Source organism: Schistocerca piceifrons, chromosome 1 (genome assembly GCF_021461385.2).
Source record: "Schistocerca piceifrons isolate TAMUIC-IGC-003096 chromosome 1, iqSchPice1.1, whole genome shotgun sequence".
In the NCBI taxonomy this organism is placed as follows: Eukaryota; Metazoa; Arthropoda; class Insecta; order Orthoptera; family Acrididae; genus Schistocerca; species Schistocerca piceifrons.
The window spans coordinates 595,003,915-595,024,047 of NC_060138.1; the positions used below are offsets into that span (position 1 = coordinate 595,003,915).

The 20,133-nt window shown below is 38.6% G+C and overlaps 1 protein-coding gene across 1 annotated transcript in view; it reads right to left on the minus strand.

Moving 5' to 3' along the window:
* The window catches only part of LOC124804768 (FAD synthase-like), a 106,937-nt gene that overhangs the window by 74,705 nt on the left and 12,099 nt on the right, over positions 1-20,133 (minus strand). Inside the window, exons 3-4 of the mRNA XM_047265090.1 lie at positions 4,403-4,526; positions 1,232-1,344 (exon numbers count right to left, since the gene is read on the minus strand). Of these exons, the coding sequence (XP_047121046.1) occupies positions 1,232-1,344; positions 4,403-4,526 (237 nt within the window). The remainder of the gene's footprint in view (positions 1-1,231; positions 1,345-4,402; positions 4,527-20,133) is intronic.

Here is a 20,133-nt window from a genome sequence, read left to right on the forward strand (position 1 = left end):
AAAAATTCAATGGGATTCCTAACCACAGAAAATTAAAACTGCATAAAATATTCATGTGCATTCAGAGTGCAGCAGCTCCTTTTTTTTTAGGGAATAGTTTTTTATATGGGAATAGCGTGAAATGTATTTTGACTTTATAGATTTGTGTGTTAAGCTATTCATGTCTGACTCAAGGGAAGAAGAAAAACTGAAGACAACAGACTGTAAATGCCACAACTGAAGTTACATGTTTGTGAGGGTGCATTTCTTTTTCTCTCTCCCGAAGTGGTGACACACGCAGATATTCAGCAAGGGAGCATCAGATAGGGAACACTGTTCAGAAATAATCATCTTTTATTTACAGCTGAAACACTTGTAACAGTTGAAATGCTGAATGCAGAATGGCTCTTAAGAGGGTTACTTTATTGTCACCCTTATCCAAAGGACAATACTGTCTCCTCACTTCACAATACTTTAGAAAGGCATTTGCAACTGAACACGGAGCAGGGAAGTACAATTCAAAATTACTTTTTACAACATTCCTTCAGATATTAGATTTCTCAATACCTCCCCCATAATAAGCACTTACTGAATTCTAAACACATTAATAAGGCAGGAAACTCTGAAATATATTTATTGGGATGTAAAAACTTGGGAACTTAGTAAAGGATTTCCCAATGATCAATTAAGTGTGAGATCTCAGTCCTGCAGCAATAAAGATTCACTCTCATATTTAGTTTGCCTTTGTGGATAACTCTTTTGTAAATTACAAGTTTTTAATACTATTTTCAACACTGTAGGAAAAGGCTGACTGCTACTTATCATAAAGACGACACATTAAGTTGCAGACTGGCACAATTAAAAGACAATTGCACATAAGCTTCTAGCTACAGCCTTCATTGGAAAAAGAGAAATGCACACCATTCATTCACACAAGCAAGCACACCTCATGCACATGACTGTCAACTCTTGGAGTTTTAGCCTGAGCTGCTGCAGTTGACGGACAGGTGTGAGGTGAAGTTGCTTGTTTGAGGGAATGGTGTGTGTGTTCCTTTTTATGATGAAGGCTGTGGCTGAAAGCTTATATGTAACTGTTTTTTAATTGTGCCTACCTGCAACTTAACGTGTCATCTTTATGGTAAGTAGCAATCTATCTTTTCCTACATTGTTGATATTCCTACCTGGAGCTTCCACTGTTTAATGTTATATTCTCTGTATAAAATACAGCAGTACCTGTACTTTCAAACCTTACATGCGCTAACTTCATTCCAGGAGCTGTATCATCACTTGTTTTGAAAAATTTTTTGCAAATGTCAATTAACTTTGGATGTGGATAGGTTGTTTCACTAAATGCTTTTGCAATTGCTGAAAATGGAAACAAAAGAATCAGTGCAATATTCTCATATTCCAAAAAAATACATTGTAACATCACTATGAACAAGGCAACACAATGAGAAACAATATATACATGCTAAGCGAGAGGGATGCACTGTATTGTGTTATTACAGTTTCATGTACCATGGATGATGGATGATTAATCATAATGAGGTGGAATGAGTCATTTTACATTCACATTATACATTTGTATGTAAATATGGATAAAGGCTGACCATTTAAAATTGTGGATATCAAATTAAACACCTTTCAGTCATCAATTATCAACCTTATTTTATTGGACAACCAGTTTCAGCATTTTACTATGCCATCTTCAGGGCCCTGACAGACTTGTAGGAATAATCTACCTTGCTTGTGATCAAAACAGGACCCAGCGATACTGGTATTAGCAGATATTTGTTACAGTGACCACTTCAATCATTACCTGGGTAGGCAGGTGCTGGTGGAAGTGGTCACTGTAACAAATATCTACTAATACCAGTATTGCTAGCCCCTGTTTTGATCACAAGCGAGGTAGATTATTTCTACAAGTCTGTCAAGGGCCTGAAGATGGCACAGTAAAACAGTGAAACTCGTTGTCCAACAAAATAAGGTTGAAAATTGATGGCTGAAACGTGTTTAATTTGATATCCTCTATCGAACAGCTGAGTACTGCAAAGTTTGCTAAAAAAATTGACATACAGAGTTTTAAAATTGTGTTTTAACACAGTTCTGAGTAATTAATTGCTACCCAGAACTTTTTACACATTACAAAAATATAAAATAAAATTTTCAGTTCATTTTTATTTTTAATTTTGTCATCTGTCTGACATTTTATATCAATTGGTAAGTAACAAAAAGTTTTGGCTGCAGCTTTGTGAACCCCTTTTTGTGCATATATAACACTAATGTGAAGTTGTGAAAGCCATTTTTTTCTTATGATTTTGTGATCATGTACAACATTGTTCCTTTTAAATTCCAGTGGATTATTTATAACAAACTTCAGGTGGGAATAAATAGACTGTGAGGCAGCTGTCAAAATGCCTAACTCCTTAAATACAGTGTCACTGGTGATCAGATTGCGCTCAGAATGCCTGTCTGTGCACCCTCTCTTTTGGCTCTCCAGGCAGTAGCTGCGCTGAGTTTAAAGTCAAACGGTGTTTGCAACATTCATTCTAGGGTGCAACCATGCCCCACTAACAAATATGTACTGTTGCTGAACAGCTTCATCCATTTGAACTGGGCACAGTGTGGACCTGCACAAAGCTGCACATGCTGGGCAAAATATATCAGTAGTGAGTAGCTGATTTCAACAGTGGTCTATGGAACATTCCCACACCTGCAGACCAGCTTCTGGATGTCCGCACTGCACAGACACATGTTAAGATCAAAGCATTGTGTGAGCGGCGGTGGCCAGCTGAATATCACCCGGGTCTGAAATCCAGGCATGTTTCACCTGTTGTATCATCAGGGACCACTGAGAATAGTCTGCTTGCAACATTTTTAAGATCTTATGAGCCTTTGGTTGGGCTATTACCAATACCATGACATTGTCAAGCAGATCTAAATATGTTGTCTTGTTTCGAAATTGAGAAAGAGACCAATTGCAGAAAACCACTCAGTAACATTATTATGAATGTTATTCACCATTTACTCTATTGCTGTTTGTATGCTTGAATTGATTACAATGGACGGGTCATCCAAAAAAAGAATTAATTGTGCTTGTTATGTATTAAACAGAGAGTTGTTTACATACACAAGAAACAGTAGTGGACCTAAGATCAAACCTTGTGGTACCCCATACTCTCTCCCGTCAGAAGAGTCGCCACCACTTAACATTGGTTGAATTATTAACTATAACATTAGCATTCCTTTAATTAGATATGACATTATCCATTGGCTCACTACACCATCAGTTCCATAAAACTTCAGTTTATCCAGGAGAATACTGTGATTCACACAATCAAATGCCTTGGATAGGTCACAGATGAGATTAGGATTGACTTTCATGTAAGTTGCTCGTTCAACATACTTTTTGATTTATGCTCTTGAACTGTTTGAACCTGTATTTTTTACTACATTTAAGAAATGATTATTAAACATACCAGCTACTTGTGACTTGATCATTTACAGCCCTCCCTTTTAAATTAATAGTGATGTTATACTGTTCTGTGGCTTGTACTGCCTCTCACTTTACTACATTCCAACAGTATTAAGTTCATTGTCAGAATCACTGATTTCTGACCTAATCTCCATGTTCATTTACTTTTGATTAAAAAAATAATCAGCTACAAAATCAAGCCTTCCTTCAATTGTCTGACTTGAGCTGTCATTGTAGTTGCCTATGAAAACTGTCACTGAACACTTGTTCAGAGTAGAATGCAACCACTGTTGGACAGCAAGATACAGCTCCTGACAATCTACAATATGTCACCCACTTGTAGGTCACTTCAGGATATGGGAACATCTGAAAGTCCACCTCCCATGACATCAAATGTCTCCCGACCACAAAGAACAGTGTTGTTCAACAGCATGCTTCCCAAGCTGCCTGTTTTGAATCTTGCACACGAAGATCACCACAGTTCACGTCTGCTCATAACTAATCCATCAGAGCAATGCCTCACTTTTATGGGCATCTGAAATGCTGAATTTCTATACTGCATACTGTCTCCGCATCATCATCAAAATCAACAGCATCATCTTTCATCATTTTTCACACTATCCAAATAAAATAATGAAAAGAATAATGACCCCTGTCATTGCAGTATAATACCCAAATGACACATTGGCATAGTTGAAATGAATGAGGTACAAAGAGAGGCCACAATTGTTGTTACAATTTAGTGTTCAAGTTAATACAGTATCTATCTAATTTTTATTACTTCAGAGATGGAAAATCCAGAATGGAATAATGATGATATTAGGAGAGGATTTATTACTTGAGAACAGAGAGAAGAAGGAAGTACAAAGGAAGAAGGGGAAACAAAAAAACTAATGGAGCATCACTTAACAAAATCTGTTTGCAACAAAACCTCTGTGTTGTCCTCACCTTCAAATGTAATATCGTCATGTGTTGGTCCAATGCCTCCCGTTGTTATAACATATGTAAACTCACCAGATAGTGCCTTTATTTCATTTGCTACTGCATCTATATCATCTCCAACAACCAAAATCTGTAACCAATGTAAACTGTATATTTCAGTTTAAGGAAACTGGTAAGCCAAGGAAAATAAAAAGCTGATTAATAAGAAATATAATTCTACTAAATGTACAAATACAATAAGATAAATATGGAATCAGTAATACATTCATGAGTTTAATTTCATAATAAGCAAAAAGCAGAAGGTGTTTTGCAGTGCTAAGGGACACATCAAACTTTATAGATTCGTTCTTTCAAAGTTAAATGTACTGTATAGTGTCTGAGTATAATATAGCTGAGGTCAGTTAAACTAGTCTACACAGCATCAACTACTTGGAGAGGGACAATATCTTTTATGGATAAAAATTCTTGGGGGTGACTTTATAAATGAGTTATGCTACCTGTTGCCTCAGGAAACACAAGTCATTAATTTTAGAATCCTACACTGGTTAATCTTGTAATTTTCAGAATTTTCCTGGTGGTACAGCACAGCAGTATAGTAGACCCTGTCTAGAGATTAAATACTTATCCCACATTATGCATGTTTGAAAAGTAAGTATCTTTTTGGAAAAACCTTATAAAACATTTTTTCAAACCAAAATTTGTTTTTCCAAGAAAGGGAATGCTTAACTACTTTTCTACATAGTTGTCACTTTTGTTCAGACCTTTGTTATAGCAGGAAACCAACTTTTCTATGTCCTCTTCATACGAAGATGCTGCCAGAGAAGAGAGCCACTGCTGAACACTGTTCTTTGTGTCATTATTGCTGTCAGAGCACCTTCCTCCAAAACCATGCTTCAAGTTCAAGAACATATGGTAGCCAGAAGGTGCGAGCTCGGGACTATATGGTGTGTGATCAAAATGGTCCCAATCGAATTGCTGAATAAGACTTTGAGAGACACCAGCAGAATGGGGATGTGCATTGCCATGAACCAACACAATGCCTTGAGTGAGTATCCGATGTTCTTTGTTTTAAATTGTGTGCATAAATTTTCTCAATGTTTTACTGTATTATATTACACTGATGGCTTCACCTCTGGGACGGAACTCAAAAAGCAGAAAACGATGCAAAAAATGGTGTTCAGTAGGGGTTGTCTTCACTGGCCGTATCTTTCTGTGAAGAGGGCAAAGAAAAGTTGGTTTCCCACTACAACAAACATCTGCACTACGGTGGCAACTACGTAGATATACAGTTTAAGAAATGCTCTTGCTTGAAAAAATAAATTTTAGTTTGACAAAAATGTTTTATGATTTTTTTCCACAACAGTACTTACTTTCTGGACATGTCTTACACATATAAAGAAATATTGATGTCAAGTACCAGCATTTAATGAGATGTGATGGACTAATGTATATGCAATGATAGAGCACTGAATAAAAGTTCCCTGCTCAACACATGTTCATAGAGTAATCGAAATATAAGAGATCAGTTAAAAGTGTGTTGACCCCTTGTGATCTAAGCACCAGAAACATTCCTCATCTTAATTTTTACCTTTCGGATTCTCTCATCTGATGCCTGGAAGGACTTTGTTTCTCCAACATATTCCAGAAGTCCTGGACATGTCTGCTTACTGAAGACAATGGCTCCTAGTTTAATCTCTTACTAAGTGGTGCAGTGTCAATATGAGTTTAATACATCTACTGAGGGAGAGATTAATCCTAATCATATTCTTTATTAAAGATTAACTGAGTTCTTTTTTATTTCAATTGACATTTTAAGATGTAAATGTCATAAACAGATGGTTTCTTTTGTGGTTTTTAAATAAATGTTTCATTTTGAAAATGCCATTTGATGTTTTGTCAACATGTTAGCAGAGCATGTTCAACAAAATTTTCATGAATTGTGACAGCTGTAGCCAATCTCGATGATAATTCGAAATTACAGAAGTGTTCGAAATTACAGAAGTGTTAAAAGACGAGTCCATGGCTGATGAAATACAGCAAATAGAAAACCTCACTAGTGAAGAAAATTGGGGGACTTTAAGAGCCATAATGAGAACTATTTCAGAGGATGACAAAATCTTTCATGTCATAAATGTTACGCTTATTAAGCCAGAAGAAAGTGGACAAAATTACAAAACCAATCTTGTGAAATTCTTTCACTTGACACCAAGCCGTTACTTTATATTGGTGAATATAAGACTGTTGAAGAGATTTGAGATGAGGTACATAGAATTTATGATGTTCACTCACCCAAAAACATTGATCTGCTTTCACACAAATTACATAACATCATGTCGGAAGCATCTGGTGTACAAGGTGATTTATCCAAATTTGATGAGGTTCAAACTCAACTTTCATTGTTAGAAAAGCTAATTGATGATAGTGAGCTCTGAGCATGATTTTTGCAAGCTTTGCAAAGTGAGAATAACAGATCATGATGATAAAAGTGTTGCTACAAGAATGATGTTGAAGATGGAGATTAACAAACAGTGATAAAGGTGCAAAAAACAACTCAGTATACATTAAGGTGAAAAAAGTCATGGATTAGTGATATGAAAATATACAGATGGCAGTAGTATCATACACATCTGCTATAAAAGGGTAGTTCATTGGCAGAGTTATCATTTGTACTCCAGTGATTCCTGTGAAAAGGTTTCTGAAGTGATTATGGCTGTGTGATGGTAATTAAGAGACTTTGAACATGGAACAGTAGTTGGAGCTACACATGGGACATCCAATTTCAGAACTTATTAGGGAACTCAATACTCTGAGATCCACAGTGACAAGAGTGTCCCGAGAGTACTGCATTTCAGGCATTAACCTATCACCAACACAATGACTGACAGCCTTCACTTAACGAGCAACAGCAACAACGTTTGCGTTTGAGTTGTCAGTGCTAACAGACAAGCAAAACTGCATGAAATAACCACAGAAATCAATGTGGGATGTATAACATATCCATTAATTAGGACAGTGCAGCAAAATCTGGCATTAGGGGCTATGGCAGCACAAGACCAATACAAGTGTCTTTGCTAACAGCATAACATCACCTGCAGTGCCTCTCTAGGCCTCCCGACGTTATTAGTTAGACCCTACACAACTGGAAAACTGTGGCCTGATCAGACAATTTCAGTTGGTAAGAGCTTATGGTAGGGTTTGAGTGTGGCACAAACCCCATGAACCATGGACCCAAGTTGTCAAAAAGACACTATGCAGATTGTGGCTCCATAATGGTGTGGGCTGTGTTTACATGGAATGGACTGGGTCTTCTGATCCAAATGAACCAATCATTGAGTGGGAGTGGTTATGTTCAGCTACTTGGAGACCATTTGCAGCCATTCTTGGAGTTCATGTTACCGAAGTCATGTCACCAGGCCACAATTGTTTGCAATTGGTTTGAAGAACATCCTGGACAGTTCAAGTGAATGATTCGGCCACTGAGATCACCCAATATGAACCTCATTGAACATTTTTGGGACATAACCGAGAAATCAGTTTGTGCACAACGTCCTGAGCAGCAACGCTTTCTCTGTTATGTAAGACTAAAGAGGCAGCGTGGCTCAATATTTCTGCAACGGACTACCAACGACTTGTAGAGTCCATACTACACTGAGTTGCTGCAAAACACTGGGTAAAAGGATGTCTGACATGATGTTAGGAGGTATCCTATGACTTTTGTTGCTTCAGTGTAAAAGAAATGAAGATAGAAAATGCTTTTCATGTGGTAAAGGAAGTCACTTATCAAAAGAGTGTAAAACAGGGTTGGTTTGTTTTAAAAGCAAGAAGAAGGGCCATCGATCAATTTAATGTATTAGCATAGGCATAAAGGAAGACTGTACTATGTTGTCATCTGGCATAAAATCAGTGGAAATTTCAAGATAATCTAGTCACAGAGATACATCAAAAACAGAACAACGTTTTAATGCTGGTCCACAATAATTTTGTTGTACACTGGGCTGTGATGAGTGGTACACTGACAGTGGTGTAGCACAGCACACAATAAATCAGTGTGATTGGTACACTATGTATGAATCATTTGAAACTCCAATGAAGATGGACAATACCAAGGATGGCATGCAACTAAAAAGCACTTTGTACAGACTGAACTGATATGCAGGTGTTCAATAGAGACAAATGGACAGAATAATAGTTTGAAAATATGTGATTTAGCTCTGATGGACCTTGTAACTTATTTTACATTAAGAAGGCTGCACAGAAAGTGATAAATCACGTAATAGCAAATCGTGGGCACTTTTCAAAACCAATACGACACTTGTTATTGCTACATCCAGTGACAAAAAATGAACTTTATCATTTAGCTGTGAAGGTTGTTTGTCAAGAAAAGTCTTGTGTTGTTGCTGAAACTGATGACACTTTACAGAGATGGCATGAAAAAATGGGTCACCAAAATAAATGCTTTCTGCACCAGTTTTTGAATTTTATGTTTTTTGCCATTCTATGCCATAAATTTGTAGCCAATTGTAAAATCCAAATGATCATTGCTAAAAATTCCCCAATTTTACACTTCTTCCTAAAAAGGTTTACCTCGGTTTTACATTCTTACTCGACATCTTGCTCAATTTCATCTGGTTTTATTCCTATTGACATTTAATGTGACTGAACATGTTAGAAGTGGCACAAAAGAAAGACAGTTCGCACCACGGGTGGTGGTAGAGTTAAGGGTGTATTTTAGGCCATTGCAGAGAGGGGGGAGAGAGAGAGGAAATGCATACATAATCCATGATCAGCACTGCCAACACAATTTACATCATTTAGCTTCACTAGCAAAGGAAAAACAAGACAGTTGGCGCAAAGTGTTCCATACTGATCCAATATGTGATGAGGGACACCACTTATAACTCAATCTTTTTGCAAGTACTGTACTTCCGACATACTGTATTCAGCAACAATATCAATCATCAATCTTTTAAATTCAAACACTGAATCTTGAAGAATAAGCATGGTCAGCATCAGGGAAAAGGCCATTTCCAGCTAGTGAGCTCTTATTGGCTGGTGTCTTGTTATGTCACAAAACATCCAGCGGAGCCGCCACATGTAAAATGACCTTGCCTGCTGAAGGTGTGGAGAGGGGGAGTGTTCCTTCAATGACAGGAATGCAGGTATGGGTGAAAACATTTTGTGAAGTGCTGAAAAAAATAGTTTTTGCGCAGCTCATGTGCTGTGGCAGAGATGTCACAAGGACTTACAACAATGGCTTTGCAATAACATATTTTAAAGACTTCCATGTTCAAATCTTATATGATACATACACTACTCACAAACAGTGGCGGCTTGTCAGTATACATTCTGGGTGTTCAAAAATTTTTAGATTCATGTTAATTTGGGAATGTGAAATTAATTGCATCTGCTGTATAACAGTCATGCTTATCAACAAGTTTATACAACAATAGCCATTAACAATAATAATAATAATAATAATAATAATAATAATAACAATAATAATGGAACAGAACCATTATAACAGATAAAACAACACCACATAACAAACCTGACATCATATTCACCAATAAAAAGAAGAAATTAACACAACTAATTGAAATATAAATACCCAATACAACTAATATACAGAAGAAAACAGGAGAAAAAATTGAAAAAAAGCATCCAACTGGTTGAGGAAGTCAAGGACATGTGGCATCAGGATAAAGTTGACATTATACCAGTTATACTATCAACTACAGGAGTCATACCACACAATATCCACCAGTACATCAACGCAATACAGCTACATCCAAACATATATATACAACTACAGAAATATGCAATTATTGATACATGTTCAATTACCCAAAAGTTCCTAAATGCAATGTAACATATACCGTACAGTTAAAAGGAAGTCACGCTTGATCAAGGTCCGCATCACTTTCCATTTTTAGCCAGACATAACGTCTGAGAAAGGAAAGAAATAAAAATAATAATAATATGCCTAAGATCTGACAAAAGAAAGAATTGTTTTTGTGGAATTTTATTGTTTTGTGCATAATTAAATACAGTCTAGGGCATTAACAAAAGAATGTGTCCAAGCTTTCGCAACTCTCCATTTCAGGTTTTTGTGTAAGTGGGAGTTTTTGTGCTTTTCCATTTTTTCGAACAACTTCTTCTAACTGAACAGTTCCTTGTTAAACATTCGCTTGTAGTCACCCTTATTTGACTTCGTCACCCTCTCAATCACAGGATCTGTTCTTGGAGGTCCCAGTGCCTTTGCGGCTAACTGTTCCTAATAATTTACTTTTCTGTTCCCTGAATGAGATTTTCACTCTGCAGCAGAGTGCGCATTGATATGAGACTTCCTGGCAGATTAAAGCTGTGTGCTGGACCGAGACTCGTACTCAGGACCTTTGCCCTTCACGGGCAAGTGCTCTACTGACTGAGCTACCCAAGGACGATTCAAGACCTGTCCTCTCAGCTTTACTTTCCTGCTAGCATTTCAAATAGATTCCACAAAGTTCATGTTTGCACTGGACATGAAAGTCAATTTCCACATAGTAAACAACCAACTCCAAACACAAAGTGCTGCTTGTGGAAATAATTAAAAGTAAGTCTATCAATGTGGTCACTTGACTAGAATATAAATGAGGGCCTAAAGCACACCACCATCAATCCCACATTTAAGTGAATTATCAGAGAAAGAAGCTTCTCATGAATTTTCATGTGGGCCTATAGCACAGATAAATGTGACTCAGCATAAGATCAACAGGCTTCTGAAGCATGGATAAATACTACAATCACACAATCGGTGGTAATGTGCTTTAGGCCCTTATGATTCTCACAAGGAAAACTCCACATCGCTCCCCGCTCAGATTTAGTGGTAAGAGCGCCCAGTGGAAAGCCCGTCAAAAACTGAACAGATATCAAGCATGAAAAAAAATGGAAAATAGAAATAGTGAACGATCCAAGTGGTTAAGCACTAATGGTGTTGGACTGTAAAGTGGACAAGCTGTGATGAAGCAAGCTGGGATATCTTTACTTTCCCTCTTATTTTGCCATCTGCCTCCTTAAAAATTCATTTTTTCATCTTTGACTAATTACTATTAACATATGTGAGTATAATCTGCATTTTTATATAAAGGAAAGGTTGGCCCTCAGTTTTAAAGAATATAAAACCAGATCTAATTTTGTGCTTAGTTTTATGTATTTAATTGATTTTCTAATTTATTGTGACTATTCCTTGTTAATACTTTCATTACAGAGTGAAATCAGTGAGTGTTTCATAACTTCAATTCTGTTGCTGATGAACAGGGTGAAAAGTATTTAAACCGACAAACTCTGGGAGGTTGTAGGGGACATCAAAACAAATATTTTTCCCTAATGTCATTTTTTCCTATGAGGAGTATTTAAACCAGTAGAGGATGATTTCTCTGGCGGCAAATTAATTAAAGCAACAAACACTTTTCCATTTTTTTATGACCAAGAGACAACACATTAACACAACCCAATTTCAATTACAGAATATTTTCAAAAATGCCTCCATTGACACGTAAACAAAGGTTACACCGTCGGATCATGTTCTGTCTGACACGGGCAAAAATCCCAGGAGTATCCTGAATTGTTCCTGCTGCTGCTGCTATCCGGGCAACCAGATCCTCTTCTGATGCAACATGAGTTGCATACACAAGGTTGTGCATCTCTCCCCACACAAAAAAGTCCATAGGGGACATATCTGGGGATCGAGCAGGCCATGGTACAGGACCGCCTCTGCCAATCCACATTTCTGGGAACCGTCGGTCCAGGAATTGATGCACACGACAACTGAAATGTGCCAGTGCCCCGTCGTGTTGGAACCACATGTGTTGCCTTGTAGGGAGCGAGACGTCTTCCAGCAATTCTGGCAATGCTCTGGCGAGAAAACTGTAATAGAGCCTGCCATTTAATGGCCTAGGTAGCAGACACGGTCCAATTAAACAGTTTTTGGATTGTTTGGGGGAGGAGACCAGACAGCGAGGGCATCGGTCTCATCGGATTAGGGAGGGGCGGGGAAGGAAGTCGGCCGTGCCCTTTCAAAGGAACCATCCCGGCATTTGCCAGGAGCGATTAAGGGAAATCACGGAAAACCTAAGTCAGGATGGCCGGACGCGGGATTGAACCGTCATCCTCCAGAATGCGAGTCCAGTGTGCTAGCCACTCCAATTAAACAGTCCCCAACAACACCGACCCACACATTAACAAAGAACTGCACTTGATGAGCACTAGTAACTGTGGCATGTGGGTTATCCTCACTCCAAACATGCGAGTTGTTCATGTTGAAGACTCCATCATGCCCGAACGTTGCTTCATCAGTAAACAACACAGAGGATGGAAATGTAGGATGCATTTCACACTGTTCCAGGTACCATTGCGAAAACTGTGCTCTGGGTGGATAATCAACTGGTTTCAGGTTGTGGACACGCTGTATGTGAAATGGACGTAACAATTGCTCTTGAACGGCTGTTCTTTCATTTGTCTGATTCGTCCCCATGTTACATGCAATTGCACGAGTGCTGACTGAAGGATTCCACTCCACACGGTGCAAGACATATTCCTCAAATTGCAACGTTCTTACTGTGTGACGGCGTCCCTGTCCAGGTAATCTGCTAAATGACCCAGTCTCATGCAGATATTGGTACACAGCAGCAAAAGTCATACGATGTGGGATACGGCAATTAGGATATTGTTGTTGATAAACCCGCTGTGCAGCTTGTCCGTTGTGGTGCACTACATAGTACGCACCAACTATATCAGTGTACTTCCTCCAGGTGTATCGCTCCATTAATAAACAGAGACAATGCACTACTACACTGGTGGACAGCAGTTGCCTACAACTGAAGAGCATAATATGCCCTCTAACAAATGAAGATCGTAATACAGCCTCTAACAACTGAAGAGCTTAATACGGCCTCCACCAGTTTAAATAATCCTCATAGGAAAAAATGACGATAGGGAAAAATATTTGTTTTGATGTCCCCTACAACCTCCGAGAGTTTGTCAGTTTAAATACTTTCCACCCTGTATGAACAAATATAAATTCTGCAATAACTGTAAACATTTGGAGGAACAACTAATAGTATTCTTAAAGGATCTATTTGGCTCTAATCGAAAACACGTTAGCAAAGCCAGCTCTTAATTAATTCCAAAGTAATTTCCAGTTTAGTCAAAAGTATTGTTTGTGTAACTATATTTGTAATTTCATGACTTAAACAAAATAATACGGCTTAACCCTTGTAGTAGAAGAAACTGTTAAAAAGACGCAATTTTCCAATGTTTTCAGTTCATTTAATGAGTTATGTTTGTTATTTCTGTAAATTAAACATCAAACAACGTGTAGTTTCAGTGCTTACTATTGCCATAATATATAAGGGCCCAATTTTTGGTCCCGACACAGTCAGTCCACGGCCGTGTTTCAGATGTGGAACCCATATTGGTTAGATCAACAAGAACAAATCAACTCAACTGTGAAATAAGTGTTACACCAATAGGCCATGTGTTTAAGCAATGACAGTGTCTGTTCAACTTATCTGAAAGACTGTGAAATGTGTGGATAGGTTTTTACTGCTCATAGATGATCAACAGTAAACTATTGTAGCAGTATGTGGATGTTTGCCTGCAACCTATTAATTACGCTTATCGAAAATTAGACAACAGTTAACTGGCCATATTAAATGTGTATATTGGGGGGTTGTGAACAGTGAAAGTAAATAACTGTGGAATGCAAATCTGCACCTGTTGGCTACATCATTTAAAGTAGTCAGTGTTGAACTTCCACCTCCATTTTTCAGCCAGTATAGCAACGCAGTACGTCAACACAGAGGAAATCAACGAGGAAATAAAGTAGGCAAACGTCACAGAGCCTGCATTAAAAGCACCATCGCACCATTCCCCCCCCCCCACAAATTATGAACTGTCCATTCAGTCACTGACTTGTCTGTTCGTAACATTCACATTTATGTCTGTGTCATGTTGTAATGTCTGTCTGCAACATCGAGGTGTAAGGAAGAGACCCATAATGAAAGTTAACTCTGAACAACTACTGTATTAGCAGCCAAAAGGAAGTGGCTTTCGAATGGGAACCACAAATGTTTGATGACAAGGCAACAAATCAACCAAATCCTCCACTGGAAAACACGTCTGGTGTGTCATTCTCGGCACTAGTGACAGTATGTGAGTCATATGATAGGAATCTCTTATCAATGCACCTAACTGGTATGCATGGTGAGTGAGTGACAAATGCTTCCTCGCCTGATTTAGGTAGGCCTATTTGTATGAATGTGAGTCCGCAGCTCGTGGTCTTGCGATAGCATTCTCGCTTCCCGCGCACGGGGTCCCAGGTTCGATTCCCGGCGGGGTCAGGGAATTTCCCTGCCTCGAGATGACTGGGTATTGTTGTGTCATCTTCATCATTATCATTCATCCCCATAATGGTCAGAAGAAGGCAATGGCAAACCTTGTCTAGTACGGCGGTGCGGGTTTCCCGCATCGTTCCCTACGCTCCTCGGAGTATGGGACCTCATCATCATCATGAATGTGAATGTGATCACTCCTATGGAAATGGTGAAATCACAACAGTTTGTCACACAAGCTGCAACAAATGAACTCAACAGTTTCACAATCACACTGTTTTATCAAAACATACAAGGTGGAATCCAAAATTTTCAGAACTGGTGCTGCCATCTGGAAAGTAGATCTTTGCACTGCCAGGTGGCGAGAGCTGCATATCTGATGAGTCAGTGGACGGAGTGGCATTCAGCTGCGAGCAAATGTTGTGTGTCCACAATGATTTCCGTAATACTGTGTGTTTGGTGTGTGGTGTTTTACAATGGATCCGCAAACAGAACAGTGCATGTGTGTCAAATTCTGTGTGAATCTCAGAAAAAGTGCTATGGAGACCCTTGCAATTATTCAACAATTGTTTGGGGGACAGAGCATGAGCCGTACGCGTGTGTTTGAGTGGATGATACCACGCTCTCCAAAACCCAAAAAAGCGAGACAGGTGAAGAGCAAAGTGAAGAGTATGATCATCATTTTCTTTGATACCAAGGGAATTGTGCACAAAGAATTCATCCCACCTAACCACACAGTGAATTCCGCATACTACTGTGACGTTTTGCAATGGATCCGTGAAAACATGCAGTGATGATGGCCCAAACTTTGGCGTCAAGGGAACTGGCTGCTGCATCACGACAATGCGCCCTGTCACACGTCCTCGCTCACCAGGACCTTTTTGGCAAAAAACAACATGGCGGTTGTACCCCACCCACCGTACTCACCAGATTTGGCACCTTGTGTCTTTGTGATATTCCCAAAACTGAAACTAAAGTTGAAAGGCCGTTGGTTTGACACTCTAGAGAGGATTCAAAAAGCATGGCTGGCAGTGATTAACACCCTCGAAGAACAGGACTTCCAGAAAATGTTTGACCTGTGGCAGAAGTGCTAGGACCGGTGAGTACAAGCAGATGGGAACTACTTTGAGGGTGATGGTGACCATTAGTCCAGATGGCAGCATCAGTCCAAAAACGTTTGGATAGCACCTCGTATGTTTTTAACATTTTTGAAGTTGTGTTCCATTTTTGGAAGTTTTGACTCTCCAATCGCTTTGTTGTAAGATTGATCACACCCATTTATTTGTCATCATTTCTGTGAGATGTCTATGTGGTATCTCTCCTGCCCTCACTATTCATCACATTTACTTCCAGAGTAATGTATTCTTATCACGAATCATATTCTATAACCAATGTATAGTATGACAATTGCCAAGACTACAGAAATAAAACAAACATTTCAATGACTGGATGGACAGTTGATAATGTTGTGGGAAAAAAAATAAAAAAATAAAAATAAAAAAATTTGACATGGGGGGGGTTTTGAACAATTCTCATCCACTTTTCAGTCCAATACCATGACCACTTAACTATGAAGCCATGGCTGTTCAACAACACTTTATGTTGTACATCTTAAGCTTGAACTGTTTGCTGTTTCTATTTTGCTTTTTTTCACAGTTCAGTACACCTTCTTCCTGTTTTGAAGCTTGATTTGCATTCAGTTTTTGACAGGCTATCCACTGGACCATATCACCACTAAATCTGAGGGAGGGGGGGGGGGGGTGCATTAGAGTGTTTCCTTTGCCAGCACTTCAAATGGATTACCGTGTGTACAACTTTAACATATATTGACATCCAATTTAATTTTACTAAAGTATATAGTAAGTGAATTAGAATATCTGTGGTGTGTTCTATCATCTAGTAGGATTTATGCCAAGCAAATGGTGGCAAAAGTCTGCCACTGTGTGCTGCCACCTGGTGGCACTGACGTAAATTTCTAGTTGAGTGGCAAGGGCTAGCTGTGCTCTTTGTGAACTGTACAGATTGTTTATCAAATCTGTACATATTTGGCTCGTAAGGCTATTACATCATGTGTAATGTGCATGTGCAAAAATTACTTAAAATGTGCACAACTGAAGCTGTGCTCATGACTCTACTGTTATGTTTCATGGAGTCTAGAGGAGCAGCAGCATGGTAGATTTAAGTGCTGTATCCTTCAGACTGCAGCTTCTATGTTGTGTTTAACAGCATTCATAGATAAATAACCAATAAATCTGCAAGATGTCAAAAGTTAGGGTGTTCACATGCTCTTGTGCTCTTCCACAGAAGCCACCACTGCTCAGTATATACTTTGCACAACACACTATAGATCCTAAAGATTGACAGCAGTGATAGAAGGCAGAAGTGAAACTGTAGCGTGTGAGCTCTCTTTTAAATTTATATTTTACTCAGTGTACAGAAATTCACTGAGGCGACATCGAATAAGTTTGTAATGTCAACTGAGGAAGTAAACTCACTTTTTGACATTTCTCTCATTGAGCCTAAAATATCACTTTGATGGGGTGGAGCACATGAAGTGCAGTGAACATACGAAGTGTGACTTGTAAGAAAAGCGTTAAACAATAACAGCAATGTTGATGAAGTTTGTCAATGATCAGTGCTGTGATATTTTACCTTTCTACAATGCATAAAATAAAAATTGGATGACACTTTAGCTTGTGTTTGTGTGAAATCTTATGGGACTTAACTGCTAAGGTCATCAGTCCCTAAGCTTACACACTACTTAACCTAAATTATCCTAAGGACAAACACACACACCCATCCCCGAGGGAGGACTCGAACCTCTGCCGGAACCAGCAGCACAGTCCATGACTGCAGCTCCTTAGACCGCTCGGACACTTTAGCTTGTAACTGCTACAAACTTGTATGTCCAGGTCTATTATTGTTTGCAAAAGTCTGCCTCATTGTATCAAATTTACAGTAATTCTTTCATCTAAATACTTGTTGCCTTCGTTCAGCAATTCCTGAATGAAGTAAAATTATGGTTGTAGCACATTGGAAAATAGCTTGATTACCTTGTACAAGATATCAATTTCAGTTTTTTGATGAGTTTTCACTTGTTGTTACACACCTGTGACTTTTTAAGAACTAATGAAACTCATTACAACAAATGATTGTATAAACATTGTATTTTATGTTTAATGTCCTTCACTTATACAGACTTCATTCAATGTGTTGGAGAGGGTAAAAATTTTTAATCATACATGCCAATTACATATGTTTTCCCTTTTATTTTGGTTATTTTAATGTTTTTCTCAATTCTGTATTTTCCTGAACTTTGTGTTTTTTAAGTCTGCACCACATGAAAATGTAAAACAGGGCTTTCACTGTATTAACAATTGAGACATTATTTTCTCTAAAATTACTACGATTTTTTAAATTACTTTGTTACACTCAGGCACTAGCCAGAGAAGTTACAAAATATGATATATTGCCCCAAAAAAATAAAAAAAATGTCAGTTGATGGATAGGACTAATCCTAGCTAAGTATGCAAAGAAACAGTCAAACATGTAGAATTCTACATCTTAAAACAAAACAAAAAATTAACAAAAACTACAAATTTCGCATGCAACAAAAGAATATGAATGAGTTTAACAAATTATTTTTCTACATATTCACCACCTAGCTCTATGATGCTATCTTCTGGAATGTGAAATATACCCCTGCCACATATCGTAACCCATTCTTTTCCCAAGGCCATCACCTACTAACAGACATAACTTTGCAATCTTTTCCTAATTTTCAACATTCCTGTGTTAGAAAGAACAGTTACATATCTGTGGGTAAGTCCTCTGGTGTGGAGACAACGGGTCAGTGGATGTGTGCATGGACTCCAGAATCATTTGTGATCATGAACTCTCGGCCAGATACAAGTAGTATCTACAGTCACATGACTTCAAGCTTCACAAAGTAGCTACAGCAGCATATGGTGCAAACTTATGCATGTGTATGCATTAAATTCACACATTATGCTAGACTACAACAGTGGATGTGTGAGACATCAATCTGTAGTTTATCCCTGTATCATAGGCTTCAAGTAATAAACTAACATTCCAATAACGATCGGGTCATTAGATACAGAGCACGTGATAGAACTGGACTTAGACATGGACGAAAATGCTCATTAAATGCTTTATATGCCCTCCACTGCTAGTGCTGCTGCCTGGTGTCTGTGTTTGGTTATTGCACATTGATGTCAAATGTGTAGGTTTCTGAAAGTCATTGACACAGTGCCCACTGCAGACTTAACAGGGGTATGAGCATATGGAAAAGGTTCCACAGTGTGTGACTGACTCAAAGACCTCTTAAGTGATAGAACGCAGTATGTTGTACTCAACGACGAGTGTTTGTCAGAGACAATGTTGCCAGGAGTGCCCCAGGGAAGTGTGATAGGACTGCTATTATTTTCTACATTCAGAAATGATCTGGCGGATGGTGTTGGCAGCAATCTGTGGTCCAGACAAGGTGGGCAGCAATCTGTGATTGTTTGCTGATGATGCTTTGGTGTACCAGCAAAGTGTCAAAGTTGGGTGATTGTAGGACGATACGAGATGACTTCTTGTAGGTGTGATGAATGACATCTAGCTCCAAATGTAGAGAAATGTAACTTAATGTGGTTGAGTGGGAAAAACAAACCTTTAATATTTAGCTACAGCATTATTAGGGTTTAATGTCCTGCTTGACACAGTCACATTGTCTAAATATCTGGGCAAAACATTGCAGAAAATATTAAATGGAATGAGCATGTGGGGATTGTGGTAGGGAAAGCGAATGGTCAACTTCGGTTTATTGTGTGAATTTTGTGAGAGTATGGTTCATCTGTAAAGGAGACTGCATGTAGGATGCTAGTCAGACCTATTCTTGAATGCTGTTCAAGGGATTGGAACCTACACCAGGTTGGATTAAAGGAAGACACTGAATCCAATTCAAAAGTAAACAGCTAGATTTATTACCAGTAGGTTTGATCCACTCACAAGTATTACAGACACGCTTCAGGAACTCAAATGGAAATCTCTGGAGGAAGGTGATGTTCTTTTTAAGGAACGCTGTTGAGAAAATTTAAAGAAGAGGCATTTGAAACTTACTGCAAAACGATTCTACTGCCGCCAACAGACTTTTCGTGTACGAGCCATGAAGATAAGATATGAGAAATTAGGGCTCATATGGAGGCAGTCATTTTTCCACAGCTCTGTTTGTGAGTGGAACAGGAGAGGCAGGGATCACTGGCGGTACAGGGCCCCTCTGCCACACGTGGTACAGTGGCTGGCAGAGTATGTACGTAGATGTAGAATGTATGTGGTGGTCACTGGACCAAGTAATTGTGATCT